The 23,526-nt window shown below is 43.5% G+C and overlaps 3 protein-coding genes across 18 annotated transcripts; all 3 read right to left on the bottom strand.

The window, feature by feature from the left end:
- Window positions 1-1,651: 1,651 nt before the first annotated feature.
- LOC129583017 (uncharacterized) lies at window positions 1,652-6,811 on the bottom strand. Of its 3 annotated transcripts, none has more exons than XM_055474693.1 (6): window positions 6,529-6,811; window positions 6,070-6,219; window positions 4,566-4,919; window positions 3,191-4,487; window positions 2,283-3,125; window positions 1,652-2,136 (listed from the first exon to the last, which is right to left on the bottom strand). In XM_055474693.1, exons 4-6 carry the CDS (start codon window positions 3,839-3,841, stop codon window positions 1,975-1,977), a joined length of 1,656 nt encoding a protein of 551 aa, XP_055330668.1. In that variant the 5' UTR covers window positions 3,842-4,487; window positions 4,566-4,919; window positions 6,070-6,219; window positions 6,529-6,811; the 3' UTR covers window positions 1,652-1,974. The 3 variants fall into 3 exon arrangements, with proteins under 3 accessions (XP_055330668.1, XP_055330669.1, XP_055330670.1); XM_055474694.1 differs by having other exon boundaries at window positions 6,070-6,192; window positions 6,629-6,811; XM_055474695.1 differs by having other exon boundaries at window positions 6,070-6,149; window positions 6,629-6,811.
- Window positions 6,812-8,809: 1,998 nt separating this feature from the next.
- On the bottom strand, window positions 8,810-14,957 carry LOC129582995 (uncharacterized). Of its 5 annotated transcripts, none has more exons than XM_055474642.1 (7): window positions 14,503-14,544; window positions 14,081-14,443; window positions 12,804-13,375; window positions 12,169-12,451; window positions 11,250-11,581; window positions 10,263-10,827; window positions 8,810-9,556 (listed from the first exon to the last, which is right to left on the bottom strand). In XM_055474642.1, exons 2-6 carry the CDS (start codon window positions 14,288-14,290, stop codon window positions 10,272-10,274), a joined length of 1,953 nt encoding a protein of 650 aa, XP_055330617.1. In that variant the 5' UTR covers window positions 14,291-14,443; window positions 14,503-14,544; the 3' UTR covers window positions 8,810-9,556; window positions 10,263-10,271. The 5 variants fall into 5 exon arrangements, with proteins under 5 accessions (XP_055330617.1, XP_055330620.1, XP_055330619.1 ...); XM_055474645.1 differs by having other exon boundaries at window positions 8,810-9,471; XM_055474644.1 differs by having other exon boundaries at window positions 8,810-9,420.
- Window positions 14,958-15,951: 994 nt separating this feature from the next.
- LOC129583018 (uncharacterized) lies at window positions 15,952-22,716 on the bottom strand. Of its 10 annotated transcripts, none has more exons than XM_055474703.1 (6): window positions 22,215-22,712; window positions 19,617-20,188; window positions 19,014-19,296; window positions 18,437-18,765; window positions 17,585-18,160; window positions 15,952-16,652 (listed from the first exon to the last, which is right to left on the bottom strand). In XM_055474703.1, coding segments are annotated over exons 1-6 (1,971 nt in total). In that variant the 5' UTR covers window positions 22,425-22,712; the 3' UTR covers window positions 15,952-16,651. The 10 variants fall into 10 exon arrangements, with proteins under 10 accessions (XP_055330678.1, XP_055330675.1, XP_055330679.1 ...); XM_055474700.1 differs by having other exon boundaries at window positions 17,580-18,160; window positions 22,215-22,711; XM_055474704.1 differs by lacking the exon at window positions 22,215-22,712 and adding an exon at window positions 21,478-21,610 and having other exon boundaries at window positions 15,952-16,689.
- Window positions 22,717-23,526: the final 810 nt, after the last annotated feature.

Here is a 23,526-nt window from a genome sequence, read left to right as displayed (position 1 = left end):
CATACATAATTTTCACATACATAGCTATGAAAGACACATACTTGTACAGTTAACTGTACAAGTATGTGTCTTTCATAGCTGATAATTTACGCGGGCTACGTAATTATGCAGCACGTAAAATGTACTGTACTGAGTGTACTGTTTTGTTGGGTGAAATTAGCCCAGAGCCCTAATTTATTGTAAATATGCTCTTACCGCACAGCACACTTTGAGTTTATTACGGCATCTTACCTTTTCCGGCCAAATTCTACCCGCCAGTACAATTAAATCAGAAATTTTCATATTTGGTTCGTAACATACAGATACATACATTACGTTTAATTAGGTAAATTCTGTATGACTTTGCAAGACTTTAAGTTGGGAAATGGACAATAATGCAGCAGGCAACTTAATGCAATAATATAATTATTCAAAGCTTTATATGAGTCTTGACTACCGACGCGCATGTGTACAGAGTACCGGGACGAGCCGCTACGGGATACACGCTCTTGGATTCAAAGATCTGCGGATGTTGGTAACAATAATTAAAAAAAACGTTACAGCAGTGTGCTCACCGCCATTTGGCGCACACATCGTAACCGGATTGATAGACGAAATGATGATGTAAATTCCCAAGAGTCAGCGAATAGTTCCGCCTGATGTGGCGCACGGAGGCATCATACGTCGGTTGGGCCAGACAGTTACCGCGACTGGCGCCGGCGTGAATCAAGGTTTACCTTCTTTTTGTGTGCAATTTGGTTAGGAAAAACGGCATGGTTGCTAAAAACGAAATTGATACATTAAACAAATCGCAAAAATCGTCTGCAACTGACGCACTCCAGGCCGGCATTGCGAAGTCGCCAGGTCTGATTTCTGTAGCGCAAAAGCTTTTGATCCGATAGTATGGATAAAGTCATGCTGCTACAACTAAAAGGCTGCACTACTGTCCGTACTTTTGTATCCAGGCGGGAAAATAAAAAACACAATTAATCAGTTGTTTGGGTGCACCAAAAACAGAATGTTTCCCGGCTTAATGGGAAAAAAGATTTTGAATAGCGCCGGTAAAAACTAATTTACGCGCCGTGGCATCATAATATCTAATAATGACATCGCTTGTCTACCTATGTATTGTGAGCTTTCTTTCTGTATTTGGTCAACAGAAAATTTTGTAGCCTTTCAAACAAATACGAGGTCAACATTAAACAGACGTGAAAACAGCAGACCGTATAAAATGCGAAGGAGCTGCGACTTTTGAGCGGCTAACCTAACCAACAGTTTCATTTTTTCACAAATTACACATCGTCATAAGTTTTAAAACGTAGGGAATACTTGTAACTGCTTCACGTACAATAGTAGTGCATTCGCGTTGCGCCAATGTAATAATACATATCTGTATTACGAAAAGTCAGACATCTTTCTGGCTGGTATATCTTTACGGCCAGTGCAGCGCACTACGGTTCATAACGGGTATGTTAAAAACGGAGCTGTGCAGCGCGGAATCTTGAATACGTGCGGTATGGTTGCTTTGACCATTCGGAGCGTAAATAAGCTCCGGCTCGTGATGACACACGTTACCAGGCGTTATCTACTGCGCATTAAGCGCAAAAAACCAAGTGGCGTTGGAATTTGGAAAGATACGGGAATGTTTGAATTTTCGCATTCTGTGCTTCGCATTTCCTATACACGGAACTCGCAATAATTCCTGCGTATACCGACATTTTAGGAGTACATCTTTTTGTAAAACGAAAACCCTTACACATTTCTCTACAGACAAGGTGGCATGAAAAAACCGGATACGCAAACCGTTAAAAACTCGAACCAAACCAAAAAAGGAATGACTGATGCAGCCTACTAAACTAAAGCAGTAAAGATGTTGCAGTAATTAAGTTACACTCTAATATTTCTGACAACCGATTTATCCGCACCATGCTACCGACCGTCCATTACGAATTGTGAGGAGTATCACCACTAGGCAGTCCCTTGACAGGTCCTTCACTACCAGAACTCACGTACGTCTGGCAGAAGTTGGACGAGAAAATGCCGGGTAATACGTGACAGGTCCGCCAGCTGCAGACCGTCCAGACCGTCAACACACCACATCTTCCCGCGGTAATGCGCCGACGGACGCGGATCAGCCGACTGCAGCGCGCACAACATCTTCAAAAGAAACAACAGTAAAGTAATTAAAGTAAAATAAGAAAAGTGCGTTCAATGCCAATGAAGCAAAAAGTAAAGCAAGTTCCATGCCGTTCAAGGCGGAAAACCACACTCCATAACACGACAACCCGTAACTGTGATCTTACCGTGCAAACGGCTTTCAGGATTCTTTCGTCCGCATAACGCTGCAGCCAAAATAAAAGACCTGGCAGCGCCTGCTCATTCGGTTCGGGCAGCGCCGTGTCCATTGCCTCCCACAGTGCGCAGCGGAAATCACGATGCATCGGCAACTGCGCTGTCGGAATGTCTATCTCCACCGGGATGAGTTTCCGTTCCCAGCGGTCTGATCTGAGTACAAAATAGCAGCAGAGCAGATGAATAGCGCAGTGGCTCAAGTGGACGGCATCACAAGGCAAACGGCAGCAGGCGGTTACGAAGTCCTCCAGTTTATACAGAACGCGTTCGTCGATGGCCGCCACCGTTTCCGGATCCGGCTGATGCAGGGCACATTTACCACTGCCCGACATGCCAATGGCGCCGTTGATCTGCAGGTCCAGAGAGAAACGGCTGACATGCAGACTACGCAGACGGATGTCGGGATGGTGGCGAGCCACATAGTGAATCATGTCGCACATCATCAACACGTGGACGGTGCTCATCGGCCAGTGTTTGTAGCTGCCTGTCTGCATCATCACGTGCTGCGTGCCTGGTTGCAGGCATTTGTACAGGGTTGCCAAGCGGAGGAGAGCGGTAAAGTTGCACTCGAAATCGGCGCAGTCTCCGATCACAATACAACCACGCAGCGCTGCTTCACCTATCGCCGTGTTCCACGCGGCGCACACCGCGCGCAGCCTCATCTGCGTCACCGTTTCCAAGTTGGAAAACACTTGCTGCCACAACTGCGGCGACAACGGCATGTCGCTTGTAGCCGGGATCTCGTCCACCGCAGACAGCCTGAGCAGCTCCGCCTGGAAACTGGCCAGCGACGCCTGGAAACCGAACAGTACACGTTGTCGTCAACCAGTTAATTTCATCAGAAACCATTCGTCCTTACCAGGGCTCGCAAACCTTGGGGATCGTATATTCCAGAAGCTTCCAAACGGGGCTGACAAATGTAACCCAAACGACTGTCCACGACCTCCACGACGTCCACTTCACATGGAAAGGGAAGGCTACGCACTTCATCGTCATTTAGTCGCTGGATGAGCTCCTCAGCTTTCTCAGTGGACAACGCGTGAAATGCAGTGTCCAGGGACACAGTACGCTTGACGAAGGTCTGCGAACGGACGTAACGGTGCAGTGGCAGTGCGCTCGTCAGCGGCCATCGGATGCGTTGACTGGGGATGATGTCCTCGCAGCGAACTCCGTTGTCCTTACGTCGCCAGTGGACGATGGCGCCTCCATACTCTTCCACCGACCCGCTGCGTCCCAAACTGATTGCTAGGCCAGGGAGCGGCGTCTCCGGCACATGGATTTCCACGTGAAATGTTGCGAATTCTGTAGAAAACGTGCGCTGCGGATCCTTTTTGCTCGTCTCGCGCGGCGAAAAGAGCCTGTTGAATGGGACGTATTCCCTTCGCCGATTGGGATAGAGCAGGTCGACGAAGAGACCATTTTCGGCCACATCTACCACACGCCCGTACCGCATCAGCCCGTCGTCGCCGAGAATGTCCACACTGTTAGCGTAGTTCATTAGACTTAACATGGTGGATCGTTGAGGTAAAGCAGGAAATGGGCGAACCACGGTTCTTGTTCCACACCAGCGCGGAAATCCACTACAACCTATTCCACCCAGCAACTCGACGAAGAAACAGAATTAAAAGAAATAGAAAATTTATTAGCGAATGATGAAAATTGCAGAAGTGGCGTAGCAAAGCAGCCCGTTAATTACGACCGCACTAAAGTAAATTGTAGAAGTTGCATATACTGCACGGCTTGATTGGCTTAGTGTACATGCACATCGCATCATTGGTTCCGCGGAAGGCTATATAATCTATTTCCGAAAAAAGGGAGGAGCGCGATACTTAATACGGTCTGCCATCGCCATGCCACATTGGAAGAAGCGCGGGCACGCCCATCTTACAAAAAATTATGTTCATCTGCTCATAGCCTGGTCATTGGTGGTAATACGACTTCGGCGTTTGAACTGTAGAGCTTGGGTTCGAGTTCCCGATGAGTAACTTTTATCTTATACTGACGCCGGTCAACACTCCACACCACACCAGAAACGTGCTGCCGGCGGCGGGTGGGAAGGACGGGGTGAAGCGGGCCAGCAGGTCGGCATTGATGGCATTGACGGAATGCAATATGCGTATTTCCTCCAACTGAATCGTCAGCTCATGACCGAAAAACTGTAAAAAGGTTATGAAAAACTAAAAAACTGGAAAAGATTATCCAAAACTGTGTAACTGTCAAAAGATTGCTCTTACTAGGGCAAATCAGTTAAAGAGCCGATTACGGCATCCAGCATGATCGACTTGTATTTGGACAGACGAACTGTGACGGCAATTCGGGTACGTTTTTGGACAAAGCCGCCACGCGTTGCAGACCGACAGATTGTCCTTCGGTCGCGTCCAGCGACGGTTGATTCCCAGGAAAATTAGCGAGACGCTTAAGATAGCCGCCAGAATGACGGCCGCTAGAGTGACCATGTAAGCCAGTATCCGGGTCAAAGCCGTTGTAAGCACCCCTCACCAACCGGATGGATTTTAAATGAGCAGTTGGGGACGGATGCGGTTTTATCCATCCCGACATGACGTCATCCCCGAGCATGCGTTAACCTTCTGCAAAAGATTATAAAAAGCAGACATTAGGACATGACCGTGGCACTTTGTTCCCAGCAGGCATCCACACAAAGTAGACCATCGAGTTATTTACATTAGAAAATTATTTGCGGCATGCTGCTGCTTGTTTATTACATCCACAGGAAGTACACTGTACAGTGTACATATCCACACAGTAGCAAATGTTTCTTTTACTGGTCCGAGTGCTGCATGTGCCGGACGCTCTCACGTAGACAGTTCACGCAATATTACCGTATATCTTTAAACTAGAAAACATTTTATCGATAAGAAAGGACAGATACAGATTTCTTTATGGAGAAAATTTTATTAGACAGCACATTTCCCAAATCGGCTACGCAAAAATGTCGAAATCGGGCGCTATACTCTGGTGTGTAGCGTCTAGGAGCATTAATTCGGTATTTATTTTCTCTTTCTGGCATCTCTATCATGCTGGAAATAAAAATTAACATTTTGTGTAAATTCAGAAATTATGCGTTGATTTTGGTGGTTTCGGTTGTTTTGGAGACAAACCTACTAACTAGAGCTGTGTAGTTAAGTAGGTAATAGACTCTTTATAGGGACTAAGTTTAAGTTACAGGGAGTAGAAGCTACGCATCAAGCTCCCGCACCAAGGCGGTTGCCGGTTTTATGCACCGGAAGTTACCAGAAGCTCTATTAGTCGCGCGAGGGTTTTTGGAAAGCTTTACGAAATAATGGTCTGATGTGAGCGTCATTTCTAAAATAAGAAACAAAAGCTGTGCGCATCGTAAACACTTTATTGAATTTATAAAAATAATAATGTTGATTTGCCAGTTAATGCCAAAGTATAGAAAACTCATCACCTCTGACTATGTTGAGCTGTTCTCTCGTAAGCGATAATAACTAAAAAAATAACGAGAAAAACAAGGTAAAATAGTATCAGCCAGAAAACAGCAGCGTGAAACAAAATAGCCATTAGTTAAAACATGGACACAAACGTTAACGTTGATTACACTAATTCGGTTTTTTGTTAAATATTTGCCCTAAGCAGACTGTTGTAGAACAGGCATAAAATTTTCTGCACTGCCAAACGTAGATAATTTTCCTAAAGGTAATATTGCCATATTGTTGCTGTATAAATTAATTAGGACAAGATGTCAGCGAGACTTACCAGCCCAGACAGTTGGAGCGTGGGTTAAAAAATACTGTAATTGTCGGGATCCCATTGACTGGTTCGCCATGCTTGACAAACTTGCAATCCAAATTTCAAACGGCCCGCGCTCAAGCTCTGACTCTGACTCAGACTCTGACCGCTCAAACTCTGACTCTGACTACTCAAAGTCTGACTCTGACTGTCCAAACTCTGACTCTGACTCTGACTGGATAACCTAAGAACAACTTAAGAAACCTAAGAAAACTAAGAAAACTAAGAAACCTAAGAAACCTAAGAAACCTAAGAAACCTAAGAAACCTAAGAAACCTAAGAAAACTAAGAAACCTAAGAAACCTAAGAAACCTAAGAAACCTAAGAAACCTAAGAGACCTAAGAAACCTAAGAAACCTAAGAACCTATTAAGAAACCTAAGAACCTTCAGAGTCAGAGTCAGACTTTGAGCGGTCAGAGTCAGACTTTGAGTAGTCAGAGTCAGAGTGTGAGTGGTCAGAATCAGAGTCAGAGTTGGAGTCTAGGCCATTTCAAACATATTAATTAGGCTTGCGAATCACAGCACCACAACGAATTCCATCAAGATTTCTGGATAAGGTGAACATAGTTTCTTGTCCAACAAATAAGTTAAAAAGTTTTTCGTCATTTTAGCAAAAGTTTTTATTAATGGTACATGAAAATGAAACGCGACGGCAAGCTTGGGTAGAGACGCCGTTGCTGATGCCAAAATAATGATATCATGCAAAAATTAAGCCCAGCGTTAGCTGATCTGGCCGTTTGCATGATGCGACGGCAGTCGACCAGTCGTAACAGATCGTAACAGAATATGCGATCGTATATGCGGTCGTAACAGATCTGGCATCTGCTTTGGCATAACAGATTTGGCATCTGCTTACGCAGATGCCAAAGGACGCATGTAACGCGGCTTACTGCTTCCTGGTAATGAGAATGCCGATGATATACGTAACTCGTGTTAAGATATCGGCCACCGGCTCGCGTTTCAACGGTCATCTTATCCCAAGCTTGCTACGCAGGTAACTGTACCTTAAATTCGCCGTGAATCAGTGACACGCTTGCACTTGAGAGACCATGATTCATTCATTGTTCATGGTGCAGTAGAAAAATTACTTCTACATAAATTATTTATTATTTTGGATCAGCAGACTGATACTATCGGCATCATATATATACTCGTAGATATATATGAGCTGGACGAACGCAAGGGAATTCTTCGTGCCATTCAAAATGATCGCAAGTTTTGGCTATTCACCTGCATTCTTTTTAAAAAAAGTGTACCTTCACCGAATGAGGTTGCAAAAGAAAAATGATGGTACATATTTTACTTTAATAACAACAACCGCACACACGTTGCACAGCCCTCTATGTGTATAGTTGCACGTTGTACTCTGTATGTATAGCGGAAGCCCAGTATCTGTACAGTATACCCGAGGTATGCAGGCAGTTAAAAATGCATAAATTGCTTACATTGTAATACATGTAAATTAAATTAAAGCGTAAGCTTACTATGTGTTTTGAACAAAAGTTTTGCAGCCGCATTCTAAGAGAATCTTCCAGAGAATCACTAAATATTTGGTGTAGAAGAAGACTGTCATCAACTAAATGAACGGCTTTTATGTATTACGTGATATGAAACGGAAACGTTACCTCGTATCACATTGGTTTCATTTTTGATTGATGCCTGTAATTTGGGTATTCTCCATAAAATATAACGTATCCGCTATATTATAGTACATTCAAAGAATTTTTTTAGAAGGTGTGAGTGGATTTATGTCGTTTGTTGTGTGAATTTATTTCTTAATGTACGCGTATTTTTTACGTATTGAGAAGGAGTATTCCGGTGCTATGTCGAACTGTGGAATGTGGAACCGATCATGAATAATTAATTGGGCAAATGAAACTGAAGAGTGGTGGTTTTTGAGAGCTTATCAGGCGGCGAAACATTTCTTAGCTTCCGCAGCCAGCAACCCATAACAATAAAGGAAATGCTGCTGTTTACTGGTTTTTTTACACATAGGTCGCATGGCTAGGCTGCAAGTGCCTGCGTAACTTTACGACGCAGATAAATGGAAGACCGCGTAATAACATCGTGATATGACCAGGACATTTCAGCGCACAGTTTATTTTTTAAACCAGATTTGACACCTTGTTCCATATTCCCCCAATCTGCTACCGCACGCACATTTTGTGTTCTCACCGTGGACAGAAATGCAAATACATATATGGCTAAGCCACCCCATATTTGTGATGTTTTTCCAAAAAAACAATGGTTGGGACGGCGCAATAGCAACGTTTCAGTAAAACGACTTTGATATAAAAGGTACACAAGATAACTAAATATTTTCCTTGAGCTACCGATATAGCACAGACTGTAGGTGGCACTATGTGCGTAACACCAATATTCCTACAGATATTCCTGACCGGTCCAGGATAAAGTATGAACTTCCCGTTCAAAGGCATCACAATAACAAGTTAGAATAACACATATACAATAAGGATAACTGCAGCAGCAGAATATGGGCGTATTGACTATTGTAGTGTACATAAAATAGTCCGTCAGTCATTTTTTTTATATTTTCAGAAAATCAATTGCACTAATCCTTAAACCGTACCGTCTTTTTATCCACGCAGAAAGCCAGTGCTGCACAATTACATGCGTCAGTTCTGACACGAAGCTTTAATTTGAACAGCCGGATTGTGAGCTTGCAGCAAATCTTCATGCAAAGGACGATAATATTTATTCAGTATTCCACGAAAGAAAGCTATCTGCACTGAAATTTGTGCATCGTATCGGTGCGAATAAGTGATGGTGCTAGCACAAACAGATTCTTCTTTCGAGTTGCAGAAAAAATCATTCGCTAAAACATGATCCGATTCACTTTAACAAATACAATTATGAATTTTGAAGTCGATTTTCGTTAATCACATGCGTTAAAATACAATATCCACAAAATACCTACGACAGCAACATGCATACTAATTATCCGTTTAATTGAGCCGGTTGTCAGTTCGAAAGCAGCAGGGGTTTCGCGGATGTACTGTACTTCTTCAGGAAATAGATGCGCAGAACATCATACGGGGAATCATATCACACAGAAGCAAGGAAACGAAAGCGCTTCGGCAAGGTACAAGAGGCAAAAGGTGGTTAGTGGTTACGGTGGGCTGATTCTGGCATCCGGCGTAAATACGGCATGCGGCGGGGAATATAGAAGCCGATGTTAATTCCGAAATCCGACGGAATCTTGCAGTTTCGGTTCACACGATAACACGGCGGGCGATGCAATTTTCGGGACGTTTCTTTTCGGGCGATGCAATTTTCGGGACGTTTCTTATAGGTATCTGTACCACGAACTCGCTCGAAGTGTCGCTTTCATGCCGAATTAGTGGGACCTTGGGGTTTAGGTCGACGGCCGCCGTTTACGAAACCCGTTCGATGCATGGAACGGGCTCCGTATTGGCTGGGCGATGATGATACCTACAGCAATGTGATTACACTTTGTAACTAGACTGTGTTTCCGGAATTCGCTTTACGTCTGCGTCTTAAAAATTGTGAAAGCTAAATTTTCCTAATTGGTCGGATGGCTTTAAGCTAAAATTTATTAAGGTTGACGAGGTTGACGGTACACTTAATTTATTAAGGTTGACGGTACAGGTCAACTGAACCGGTGGATTTCCCATTACGCACAAAGGAAACACCATGCTCTGCAGCTGGCGGGTTTTGCGAGCCGCACTCCGGCGTCAAGGATCATTCCAGCTACCTCAGCGACCACTTCGAGCGAGTTCACAGTAACACATATGATTCTTTTTCGTTGCCGGTTATCGTTGGACTCGTAACAGGAACAGATTTTTATACCATCGGGCACAATTATTACAGAAGCGGTGACTTCTTTTGCATTATCCTTTACAAAAAAATATAAAAAATTAACATGTCTCATTTTGAAAAGAAGTTTATGTTAGCCGGATTTCTTTTTGATTAGAAATTACACTCAAAAGTATCAAACATATCAATATTGCATACGTTCGAACTTTTTAAATGTAATTATAATTTCTAGCCTAAGTACAGTATTTATACAACTGGTGCATCTTCAAAGCCAGACATTTTTTTCAAACAGCGTCCTTACGAAAATAATAATCGTGCCCGATGCTGGAGACAGAATGATAACTAAGCAGCAGATACCAACCGAATTATTTCAGGAGGGTGAATTCGGCGGCTGCACGGTTCCGTCTGCCCAGCGAACACAACGATCTTTACACTCCTTCTTAACAGATTCCTTGATGCATCCCATGTGCCATACACACTTCACCAGGTTGCCGTACATCCAAATCGTGCACACCGTTAGCAGCAGCAGAAGACCGGGCAGCTGCAGACATTCGGGCACAAACAGCCCCACCAGGGAATACGGGAGCACCAAGCCGGTGACCAACGGGCAATGGCGGTTCATCGCAACAGACCACATATGACTCAGCGCCTCGCACACACAGGGTTCCGTTGTCTTAGTGGCTTTCATAAGTTTTACCGTAACAACCTTCGATCCACATTTGACTGATACTGGCGAAACTTGGGAGTTCTTTGCTTCCGGGATTCTTTGGGTGGAAATAATGTCCCCATGTGAACGATCGCACGGCACGGTATCGATAGTAGGCTTCGCAATGTTAGTTGGTGCAGGAAAGCAATCTGATGGTGCGTTGTCCGGTGCACCGGGTTCTTCCGCCGCAACGTCTACAATCAGCAGCTGCGCCCTGTACCTGAAATAACGAACATGCCGGTTGACAAATGGGTTCGCTACTCCTGCAGTATTTGTGCTGCGCCCGGGGAAATGGCCCGGTATTTGTTTTGAAAACAATCAAAACCATGATCCGAGGGAGTTTTTCGTAGATATTTTAAAGTTTTCCAGATTCATTAAACAATACAATTATGGGTCGTTTGGAAGAAAAAAAGGAGACTGGATGGTAGATAATTTCCTCGAGTTTTAGCACACATATCCAGCAACCGGATATTGCGCACGAAAACGCCGTTTTCATGAACAGTGTTGTCATAATACAAAATTGTTCACGAAGCTTAACTCGGCGGATCAGCTTACGACAGCGTTAACGCACAAAGTTGTTATTTAGTCGCGCAATCATTTCCAAAGTCCGAGGAACCGGTGTCAAGGATAATGCCACTTAACCTGTTGTCGGCCGTCAAATTTCGTTGGTCAAGAACATGCCGACGCCATTTGTTACAGCAGGCCTGTACACCGCGATATCCGAGCAGGCCACCGGCGACCAGGACGGCGATGCCAACAATGATATATTCCGCATACTGCACCGCCATAACCGGTATGCCGCTGGCCGCGGACAGTACTCCACACCATACCAAGTACGTCCAGCCGACGGCCGGTGAGAAGGACGGAGTGAAGCTGAGCAGCCGCTCAGTATTCCAGTTCCTAGGTTTTGAACGCAGTTCCTCGGATTGCAGATCCACCCAGTATGAGAGCATTGCTGTCCCTTGGTCGAAATACTGTAGAAAGATAATATTACTTTCTCCCCTAGGTACAATAAATCGATGAAATCATGCAAAATACTGTCGAATGTCGATATGCTGTTTAAGCTATAAGTAGAAAAAAAAACCTGGAGTGCAATATAAGAATTAAGAATATTTATATACCCGCCTAACGCGCCATCATGTGGAATGCCCCATCATGCTGTGAAGAAACGGAAACATTACAACATTACGAAGAATCAGACATCTTTCTCTGTTGGCTGGTATACAGCAAGTGCAGCGCACCATGGTGCATAAGCTATGATTCATAGAGATAAGAACGGGTATGTTAAAAAACGGAGCTCTGCAGCGCGGTATCTCGAATACGTGCGGTATAGTTGTTTTGACCATTCAGAGCGTAGATAAGCTCCAGATCGTGATGACACACGTTACCAGTCGTTTCTACTGCGCATAATGCACAAAAAACCTACATAGGCGTTGGAAGATACCCGAATGTCTGAATCTGAGCATTATTTGTTTTCTGTAATGCCTCGACTGAGTTTCTAGGACTGTACAATGATTCGTACATTTGCATAGCACATGTTATGAAAAATGTGGACGCTTACTGTTCCGTGCTTGGTGCAAGTTCCTGTTGCATTAAAAGAATGCCAGTACGTCCAGTTGGCGCTGCCGGTCTCGCTCTGCCACTGCATGACGATGGGAAATTGCTGAAATAATGGCCATGCGTTGAAATAGACAGCAATACATCCAAGGAAAAAGGCTGACAAGCTGCAGACTGCCCTTTTCCGGTGCTGCTGCCTTTTGTTTTCATCTGTGCCCGCAATTCCATTTTCTTGAGAGCGATTGATCGATGGACGTCTCTCGGTAGATTGTGCAGCAACCAATTTTCTGTAAATGATTTCATAAGTTCAGGGAAATACTATAATTTTTTCATTCCTGTACTCGCTTAAAGTGTTACAGCAAGTGACTCATTCAGGTTAGAAAAATTAATGATATTTAAGCGGCGATGCATATGATGCACAGATCCCTCGAAATGGTTTTCGTGCCCACGGCTTTGCGAATAGTAGCTCCTTAAAACTTGTAAATGGCGTTAAAAATTGCGGAAGCAAAGTATTGCCCTACTAAGTACTATGGGTACTAAAAACACATACGATCCTTACGTATGGGCTTTAATCGTACGGTATACGAGACTTTTCGGCGTTAAAACTACCAGCTAGCAAAAAACTTTACTACCTGGTACCTTATTCCTTTTTTCATCAAAGCAAGATAGCTCTCATTCATCCACAATCCCCATATTCTGCCGGTACAATAAAAAGCCAGTATGCTGGCGAAGAGGATACAGCCAGGAAACACCGCGGATGGGCCACAAACAGATACGGTCAGTATAACACACAGCCAAAGAAGCACCACCGGTATGGCACTACACACCATCCAGCTGGCATAGTAGAGAATAAAAGTGATTGCGCCAGCCATCGCAGCCAGCATGATCATCAATATGCTAGCAGGTCCATGCCTCTTGCCAGCCGCCGGTCGGTGCCTCTGGATAAACGCCTCCACTTGAAGACAACACGGCAGATGGTCCTTCGATATGGGATAGGTCCAGTGGCGATTGATGTATACCAGGTAAATCAAGGAGCCGCTTAAGAGAGTCGTCAGGATGATGGTAAGGAAGGCGGCCATGTACCCGATGATTTGGTTGGAAACCGCCGGAACGTCCACAACCTGCCTGAACGCTTCCGCACGGGCCACGGTGATCGGATGCGGTGGTGTCCATCCCGACATGACCTCGTCCCAGAAGCAGTCATTCACCTCCTGCAAGAGAGTGCAAAAACAGTTTGGCGCAATGTTTAGTGGTTTCCTTGTCCTTGCAGAAGCTTGTTTAATGCACCAGTGAGTGGTGTGTTTAAAATTCAATGGCTGCCTGTTTTCTTCGATTTCTGCTTTGATTTGTTAACAAATAAAAACTGCTTTCAAAAAACTGGTACAGGCCAGATGGAGAAATATTTATAGTTTAACTGCAGATGACACTGCATGCTGCCACACTGAGGCGCTTGCCAGCTTCCAGAGCTTGGAAGTTACCTTATTATTTTGTTCACGATGTTCAAAAGTAAAATTCTGCTGTAAATGTTGGGTCACGAATGACTGACAAGAACTGTACATACCGTGCAAAACCCATTAATATTAAATTCAAATTCAGGCAGCTATACAAATACTTTAATCTGCATACGACTCGAACATGTCTGCTACCGCAACATATTATGTTGTTTTCCCTGCTGAATTGAGATTGTAAGCAGTGGATAGTAACATAGTAACGAGGAAAAAAAACACAATAAAATTAATGAATGTTAGCCGGAAAATACCCGTGTGAAATCCAGCAGCCATTGCTTGTCTTTGAGAAGCTGGTTCTTAATTAATTTGTATAAATTACAAAATTTAATGTTTGTAATTTAATTTAATTACAAAATTTAACGTAAACTGCAGTACACAGACCGCATAGAAATGGAACCAGAGACTTACAAGTCCGGACAGTTTGAGCAGGGAATGGAAATAATTATCCGTGTCGGGGTCAAATCGGCTGGCTCCCAATTCTGGAAGAATACGCAATCCGAATTGCAAACAAATTTGGCAAGCGAACCACAGCACGAATGTGGACTCTGTCAAGATTTCTGGATAGGACGAATACGACTCCTTTTCCAAGAAATAAATGACAAACTTTTTGATCGACATTTGAACAAAAATTATATTGTCACTTGAATCAGCCGACTGCCAAATGATGTGAGCGAATGCAGATGTACCAGTTACTGAAAGTGACGGAAATCTCGAACGGAGTGGCGACCCGTTTGTTGGAGCATAAAGATGATGTCATGCAACAATAAGAGCCTGCAAGAGACTTTTATACACCACGGGCCATAGACATTGGCGGTCGCATAATAAATTACCGGAATATGTACTCGTACGAGTACAGGTCATGATCTGCTCGTCTGGGCGCTGTATCTGGTTGACCGGGCCCGTTTTACCACGCTGATTAACGGCATTGTACAATTGTAAAACCGGACGCCTTCGACTTCCGTTCAGAGAATTTATTTTAAGTAATTAGTTTTGAGATTGGACAAATTAAATTATAAAATATAAATTTGAAAAATGAAATAATTGACCTAAATAATAAAAATAATGAGATGCTTGGTAGTTGTGTCTCTAATGAAGGACAAGTGGTCAACGGGGAAATTGATTTTTAGGACTGTTTGTAAAACAATCGCTTGTTGTTTAATGTGTTCTTGCAAACATTAGCGATAACCAACACTGTTGGTAATTAACTTCACCTTGAACGAACCGATCAACTTGACTGATAGAAGGCCGGGTATATGGGAACAGATAACTAATATGCGCTGACTCCATAAAATCGTAATCAGTACATTTACATTTCCGACAAAAAATGAAATCGCTGAGAATCTGTGACAGCTGATCGGCCGTCGACAATAGTATGAGTGACAGACTTGCACTACCGGCTTCTTTGGAGCCGGAAGCACAAAGCAGCAATTCCGTGTTTCTGTTCCTGTATGGCGTTACGATCGATTGGTTGTAATATACATTTTCTATTTACGCAAAAGCACTTTCGCAGTATTAGGAGATTAGGAGTAACTAATGCGATATTCGGGTAAGGAATTCGAAGGTACGCAGAGAACATGAAAAACTATCATTCGACTCCTCGATCGACTCTGATTTCGTGATAGTTTAAAAGTGAGCAGGAAATGAGATGCGAGGCAAATCGGCGCCAAAACACCAGATTTTCGTATTTAAATCGTTGATCATAATTATGATAATGATGATGATAATGAATATTTTAATTCTGTAAGAAGATTTCAGAGGCTTTGCGTTTGCTTTACCTCTGTAGCATGCGACACATTGTTCATTTTCGGCTACTTTTGAACTGATAGCGCAAGACCGACTAATTGAACAGTAAGCTTCACGTTCCTTAATGTTGTACTGCATGGTGTATTGTGCTTTATGTGCAGCACAGTGTGTGATATTTACTACATATTTCGGCAGAAATAAGTTGTTCACTTAAAATCCCGTTTAGAGTCTTTAGACCAATATATAACTTTTCTTTTGCGTCCTTTGAAAAATTTCCGCACGCGCGAGTAGTGCAGTACTTTCCCAATACTTTCTCAAATGACCGAAGCGGAAGTGTGGTACAATTCGGCTGTTCCGAGAATTCGGAAATTTATGATAATGTAGTAAATATGTAGCAGATTTTAACAGCCAAGGGTACACTGTGTCAATTCAAAGTTTCTGTGGATTGGACGCGTTGCACGCAATGTTTCTCAATAATTTTATTTCAGGATATAATGTTTTAAACGGCACATGAAATTTAAATTGCAAAGCTGTTGCAGGCTTGCAGCGATCAGATAATTACGGCCATGACGAAAAGTCCTCGTTTTTTTTACTTTCCGATTCTTTCCGTATGTTCCTATATACTTGGACAAGACTCATCAGACAAGTCGTTTTAGCTTTAGCAAAGAACAGGATAAAACATCAACAAAGTTGTAGAACATGCTGGTTGCAGCCGGAATCTTAACTTTAGCACAGCCTCCTTACATATTATAATGATTTTACCAGAATTCCGAATCATTTGAAACGTCTAGTAATCTGCATTGCAGCACACCGTATGGATGATAACGGTTCGAGTAAAACAATTTCTGGGACGGCAGTAAATCAGTATGATGGAACTTATTTACCGCTAATTCTTGCCAATTACTTGTGTCCAGATGTAGTACCATAAAATAACGAACGCATGCACGTCAAATCCGCGTGCATAATACATATACACTGCATAACAGGGCAAGTCGTCGGAAATGAAAGTAGCCGCGGTTTCACGGGAACATTCCTTCCGTAAGTGACAGAAGGAACGCGACACGGAGAAAGCATGGATGAGAAAGCACTTTGGGCGTTGTCGTCTAACGGTGGGCTTGTAGTGAACCGGGAAATGGCATTATGAAGCGGGAAATACGGGAGTTAACACGGAGATTTTCCATAATCGATAATGATAATCATGGTGACAATCCTGCGGGTGATGCTCGTCTTCGGAACTCTTCAAATCTTGTACTGTAAACTCGCTTGAACTGTCACTGTTATTGCGCCAAAGCAGTAAGTACCGAGCGTTAATCTTACGACAACGTTCGTGACCTGCACAAATCAGTAGACACGGGGTGGTTCTTAGGCTGTGATTTGAAGAGTTTTAATTTACGGGTATGTTTTGGATTCCACTGGACTGTTTATTAATTATTTACACGTATCAATCTCACCATGTTGAGAAAACAGAGTTTTAAAAATGGCCTCACTGATGCATGCGAATAATTTTCAAGGTAGATTCTGCGTTTAAATATGTAGGTTTTTAAGGTCTAGCGCAGTAGAAGTATGTCCATCTGAAAGCCGGGCGGCTGTGCGGGCTTTCTACCGTACACCTAAATCAAAATTTTCACCTCAACGAAACTTAATGTTATCCACACAGCGGACGTTATGAGTCCTAACCCAGACTGTGTGGGTGAGAAGCGACTCGGTAGTGGACGCCTCCTAACTCAGTGACCACTTCAAGCAAGTTTACAGTAACAATTGAAATAATTCCACAATATCCTTGCCGGCAACCGTTGAACGCATAATACAGACGGGGCCACACGACATCGGGCACAATTATTATTATGGGCACGAGAAACGTGGAAATGCTCGAATAGCGGAGCAGAGCGAATGCTTAAGAAATTGTGGTTGCAAAAATTAATCAAAAATTAATATTAGTTTTTGTATCTTCGTATTAACTTAAAAATTTTAAGCAGACTAGCAAATACTGTTTACTATTTAGTATTAATCGGTATTTGCTATTTTGCTTAGCCAAAGCTCGGAATTTGAAAGGCTAAATTAATTTTTACCAAACAAAAAATTAAGCCTTTCTGAGGATCGTAACAATCATAAACGTGCCCGATGTCGCAAGGCTATTAAACACTGAACCGGCGCGGAAACCAACCCAACTATTTCATGCGAGGCGGTTGTGCAGTTGACTGCTTGGGGCGGGTGGTCGCTGTACCGCCTCCACAGCTGGCACGCCGGCACTTCGATTCCGCTGTAATGGACTGCACACCGCAACACATCTCCCATACAAACTTCACCAACATGCCGTACATCCACACTGTGTACGCCGTCAGCAGCAGCAGGAGCCCGGGCAGCTGCAGTTCTTCAGGCAGTGACAGACCCACCAGGGAATACGGGAGTACCATGCAGACTAACGGGCAATGAGCGCCCAGCACGATCACCCAGGTGCTGCCCAGTTGTTCACAAAGGCAAAAAGGTGCTCTGGCCTCTGCGGCGACAATATTCGCCGTGGAAGCCATGGGCGGCGGATCGATAGACATCGGCGCACCGTGTTCGCTCTTAGTTTCAGCCGTTACTTGGTCGCTTGGTGTATTCCCTTCCATAGGATCGGATGGCGCAATGCCTGTACCATTCGCTGCCACGTCAGCTGAAACAGGCGTTTTATCTGATGGCGGGATGTCCAGTACTCCGGTCGCTTCCACCGCAACGTCCGCAGGTAGCAGTTGCGACTTGTCCCTAAATTAAAATACAGAAAATGTGCGTGTCAGTGCGCCATTTTAAAATACAGAAAACGTGCGTGTCATTGTGGCCAGCGACAGACAACTGGCTATTGTTATTGTTCACAGGATCGTCACGTAATGCGATACTGAATTATGTGCCGGCCGGTTATTGGACCTTGAGACGGAGCTTACTACGACGCTGAGATGCCTGCAAGGCGTAACATTACCGTATACAGCCGTTTCTCAGTGTCATAGTTATTTGTCGAGCGCAGCCTGTGTCAAGGGTACTAACCTGTCGCTGGCCTCCGCGCTTCGTTGACCCATGACACGCCGACGCCATTTGCTGTAGCAGGCGCTCACCCCGTCGTAGAAAAGTAGTCCTCCGACGAGCAACACGACCAGGCCAATGAGGATCGCTTGCGCGTACTGCAGACCCGTGAACGGTACACCAGTGGCGCCAGACAGCACTCCACTCCACACCAGGAAGGCCCAGCCGACGGCCGATGGGTAGCGCGGGGTGAAGCTGGCCAGCAGCTCGGAATTAGAGGTGTGCAAAGAGCGCAGCTCCTCCGATTGCAAATCCACCCAGTATGAGAGCATCGCCGTGCCTTGATCGAAATTCTGGAAAAGACATAATTCTCTCACCATACTTTATGAAACGAGGGTTTTCCAAATTTTTTCTGTTGGCAGTAAGCCGGAAACTTGACATTCCAGAGAGTACTGGAGTTTCGGCAACCGACAACAGCATAACAAAAAGCAAAAAAATGCTGTACATTAGAATATGCAGCGCTTTACAATAGTTCGCGATATTGTCCCATACTTAATTCGTAACATCGAATCACTGGTTTCGCAAACGCGGGAGCACGTACTGTTCCGTGCTTGCTGCAGGACCCTGTCGTATTAGTAACGTGCCAGTATGTCCAGTTGGCGCTTCCGGTTGTGCTCTGCCATTGATTGACTACCGGAAACTGTTGGCACAATGGCCAGACGTTGTAGTAAACAGCAATGCATCCCAAAAAAAAGGCCAACAAGCTACGAAGAGCGCCGTCCATGTCTTCTTGTCGTTGGCTGCTGTCCAAGCCTATGAGCGTCTTTCCCGATAAAGGAGCTATCGGTGAAGGTTTCACCGTGGATTTCCCAGGAATTAATATCCTGTAATTTTGCACAATAAGGTCAGCAAGAATTTTATTTGTGCTTGCGCAAGAAAACCCAATCTATCAATGTTTCTAATGCTGAACCGAAACGTTATACTGTATGAGTAAATTATTTTTGTTTATTGAGATTTTAGCCTGCAAAAATCAGATACTGCGAATTCATATTTCGTAAGAGACAACGGGTATATCCAGTGCGGACTTAACAGTCAGTTATACTTTTAGTAGCTAAGTACACTTGTTGCTCTGCAAAATATCAAACAGGGATAGTTTTTAGCGAGTGAACATTTACGTTCCATATTTTTTAATATTCATACATGCCTGATTCCCGTTTTAATCAGTGAAGAATACGTCTCATTCATCCACACTCCCCAAATTCTGCCACAACAATAAACGGCCAAAACGATGGAAAAGAGAACACAGCCAGGGAACACCGCGGAAGGGCCAAATACAGCTACAGCCGCTATGACTGACATCCATGCCACAAGCACCACCGGTAAGGCACTGAAGACCACCCACACAGCATAGTGAACAACGGGGCCGATGGAAACGGCCACCACGACCAGCACGGCCGTTACGTAATCTGGCAGCTGAATACGGGCAAACATCCGGCTGTGCTTTGTGCTCAATGCTGCCAATCCACGGCAGTACAGGAAATGCTCCTTTGATACGGGAGACGTCCAGTCGCGGTTGATGAATATCACGTAGAAGAGCGAGACGCCGAGCAAGGCCGTAAGGAGGATTGTCGTCAAGGTGGCCGCGTAGCCAAGGACAATGTACGACGCACTTGATGGGACGGCAAGCAACCCCGCCAATGTCGAGTGGGTGACCGTGACCGGATGCGGTGACATCCATCCCGACATGACATCATCCCAGAAGCAGGCGTTAACTTTCTGCAAGATGTTACGGAAAACAACATGACATGTCAATGGCGCAGTGTTAAGTGGTTTCCTTGTTTATATAAATTCGCTCTATCACTGTACCCACGTGATCGTGCAGAGTGTTAAAAACAGGATAATGGCAGTACGGCGCAATGAACGTCGGACTAGAGCCGTGGCAAAATCGACTTTATCGGTCAGTGTCAGCACTGTCAGGTTTTATTTTGCAGTATGTACTCGTATTATTAAAATAAGTAGTTCATAATAATTATTAGTACCCATTTTCCGGGTTTTAAAAAAGGAAAATCTTCTTGTCTGTTGTAGAAAGTATTAAAAATAACCTAGAGTTAATAAAAGCTTTATCTTCAAAGTACGCGTAGGATGCAGTCAATCAGGCAACCAAATAAAAATAAACACTAGATATTACTTTTTAGATACATAGCACTACGCCATTACATTGGGCTGATTGCGTGGCTATTTGGGAAAATCGTATTAATTTTTGATGTTGCGGACATTGGATTCAGTGTTTCTTCGTGGGCTTTCCTGCTCTGCGCCCACGTAATGGGACACGCGGGCGGCGGGGCACGCTTTTACTTACAAGCTACAGATATACTTACATTTTCGAAAATGGCTAAGAATTTGCAATACATGTATATTCCTTTACAAATACAATATGGTACAAAACAAATCAAAATAGGCAATGCTACAAATTTCTTCAATTGTCAGCAACTAGATCCTGAAAACGAGAGAAACAAGGTTTCTCCGGTGCGCGGAACGCAACAGAACTTATAGGATTGCCCTATCTTGTAGTGAAAATTAAAAATGTGGGTCGCTGAAAATTGCCTTGTAAGCATATAAACCTTGAAACTTGAAAAACCCTGCTATTTCGCTGCCTCTTTCGTTTTGTTTTTAATACTGTATCATTGTTTTAAAAGGTTATCGCAAAATACGAGTCAGAGATTCGTTTCTTAGGATGCGAGACAACCAAAAAGCTGTGAACGTAGCTACACAGATGCAAGGAGCAGTATAAATGTACGAGTACAACAGAACTATACGCACAATACTTTCTGATGGCGAGTAAAGAAACGTGGCAGCTTTCACCACGAAATAACAACTACTGGCAAGTGATTTTAAAAAACAAGTTCTCTTATTATCCAGTTTATGATCAAACCAACCAGCAATTTGGCAATTTCTAGGTACCCCAATAAATTTCACTATAGAATGCGTTCGTGTGCGTACTACATGGTCTGCAAATATGGCCTAAGGAAAAAGGCAGAAAATCAAATCGGGCGCTTTAATCTTACCTTGTGTAAAGTACCCAGGAGCAACGAAGTCATAAATTCAGGAGGTAACAGCTTTTTTCCCCGCCAGCTTTTCTTAGTACAGCATAAAACTTTGTAGAATTATTTGCGTTTAACTGACTGAGATTATAATGGAAACCTCGCAGAGACAGTGTTTGCGCAAAGTTAAAGACTAACGCTCCCACACCAAGGCGGTTGGCAGGTTTTACGCGCCGGAAGCGCTTGAAAAGTTTCGTTCGATTCTCTAATAAGTTGCGTTTTGTGACGGTCTGCTGTATAGTTGATTGGATAGGATAACAAGCAATATATCCGAACTGTGTAAAACTCTTTAATTTGCAAAATCATTGATAGGATGCTCAGTAGTCAACTACTGATGAAATCCTTAAGATACTGTTTACTTGATTAAGCTGTCTGTGGATGGATTATTATAATATCATTCTAATATACCAAAAATATTAATAAAAGTACCAAAGAATAATAGCACGGCTTCCTTTTACAAGCATTGGTGGAAAAGGTGGATGCAACGGCCGGGGATGACATTTATTTCCCTTGGCAGTTAAGTGTGTGCCTAGAACACTACCTAAGCTATTATAGCTGTATACCAAGTAAGCCCACAAATTACTTCCGGCATTTGACTAACGGTATCCAAATATAACACTTAAATAACAAACTTACTTAAATGACTTACTTAAGCACGAGCAGTCTTTATTATAATGCTAAAGCGAATAAACCTGACTTACAAATCCGGACATTTGGAGTAGGAGATCGAAATCGTTGTGTTGATCCGGGTCTAAGCGGCTATCTCGCCATTGTGGAAGAATACGTAATCCAAATTTCAAGCAAATTTGACAGGCGAACCACAGGACCAAAACGGACTCGGTCAAGATTTCTGGATAGGACGGAAACCTTTCTTTTTCAGCGGAAATGGCAAACGGCTTTTTGACTGCCATTTTAGCGAAAATGGTTCAAAAATCAAGGGCTTGCCAAACGATGCGAACAAGAGTTCACTGACAACTGAGAGCGACGGCAACCATGGTCAGAGTAAAGACTCAGTGTTTCGTGTGGTATCATGTCAACAACGTAAAGCTCTGTATTTAACCATCAGCGGCTGCGTTGTTTGAGAGCTCAAGTTGAGTACAAACGACTAACTGTAAGACATTAACTGGTATAAGTACCGGAAGGTCTGCTGGCCGAACTATGAGAAAATCCGGTTTACTGTTGCTTTGTACGGAGAACGCTGCTGACTGCGGTAGCTTGTTTAAAAAATCGACTGCCGAAATCAACCATCTTATGCGAATTAGTATCGATATTTGTCGTACTTGTGCCCGTGCAGAAATGAAGCCCATATACCTTAAGAGCCCAAATACATAGATACTATGTGCAGGTGACGGTTACAGTCTTACAGATACAAAATACATTGTTTGCAACAAGGAAGTTTTCCAATTTTAGTTACGTATATAAAGCAATTTTCGGTTAGCAAATTATTTCGATATACAGAAAACATGGACAATATACATGTATTCCCTGTCTGTGATTAGTTACAGTCGCTCGTAAAATTAAATTCTCCAGCTGACACAGGATGAAAATTGATTCGCATCGTAACTGTGTACGTGACTGTTGACTCATTCTAATACTGCAATCCTCTACTGAATGCACTTTGCCACTTCCTAAGCCACGTGACCAGACGCCATATGGCCCAGTACATGGTAAATCAGTCAGGCTAGTCAACGACTCAACAGTAAACAACAACATGGGTACTGGTGCGGCTCACCTCGGCGCTATACTTATTTGACGGTCTGCAGAAAACAAGCATACACTGTGGGGTTTTCTGTACAAACACGAAGCAATCACTATATTTTTATAAAGCTAAGAATAACTCCTGGCGGTTAGTAATTGTATCCAGTTAAACGCAAATGCAGCGGCGGCTTTTTTGGTGCCAAAGACAAATGTGTTGTATTTTACAAAGACGAATTAACAGCAATATGTTTGTATTTTACAAAATTACGTCTTCCGATATAATGCGTTTTATCAATAATTGTCCCTTCGCGGCTG

This window comes from Paramacrobiotus metropolitanus, unplaced genomic scaffold (genome assembly GCF_019649055.1).
Source record: "Paramacrobiotus metropolitanus isolate TYO unplaced genomic scaffold, Prichtersi_v1.0 Parri_scaffold0000009, whole genome shotgun sequence".
NCBI classification, from domain to species: domain Eukaryota; kingdom Metazoa; phylum Tardigrada; class Eutardigrada; order Parachela; family Macrobiotidae; genus Paramacrobiotus; species Paramacrobiotus metropolitanus.
The sequence above is the reverse complement of the archived record's forward strand: the minus strand, read 5'-3'. Positions and strand labels throughout refer to the sequence as shown.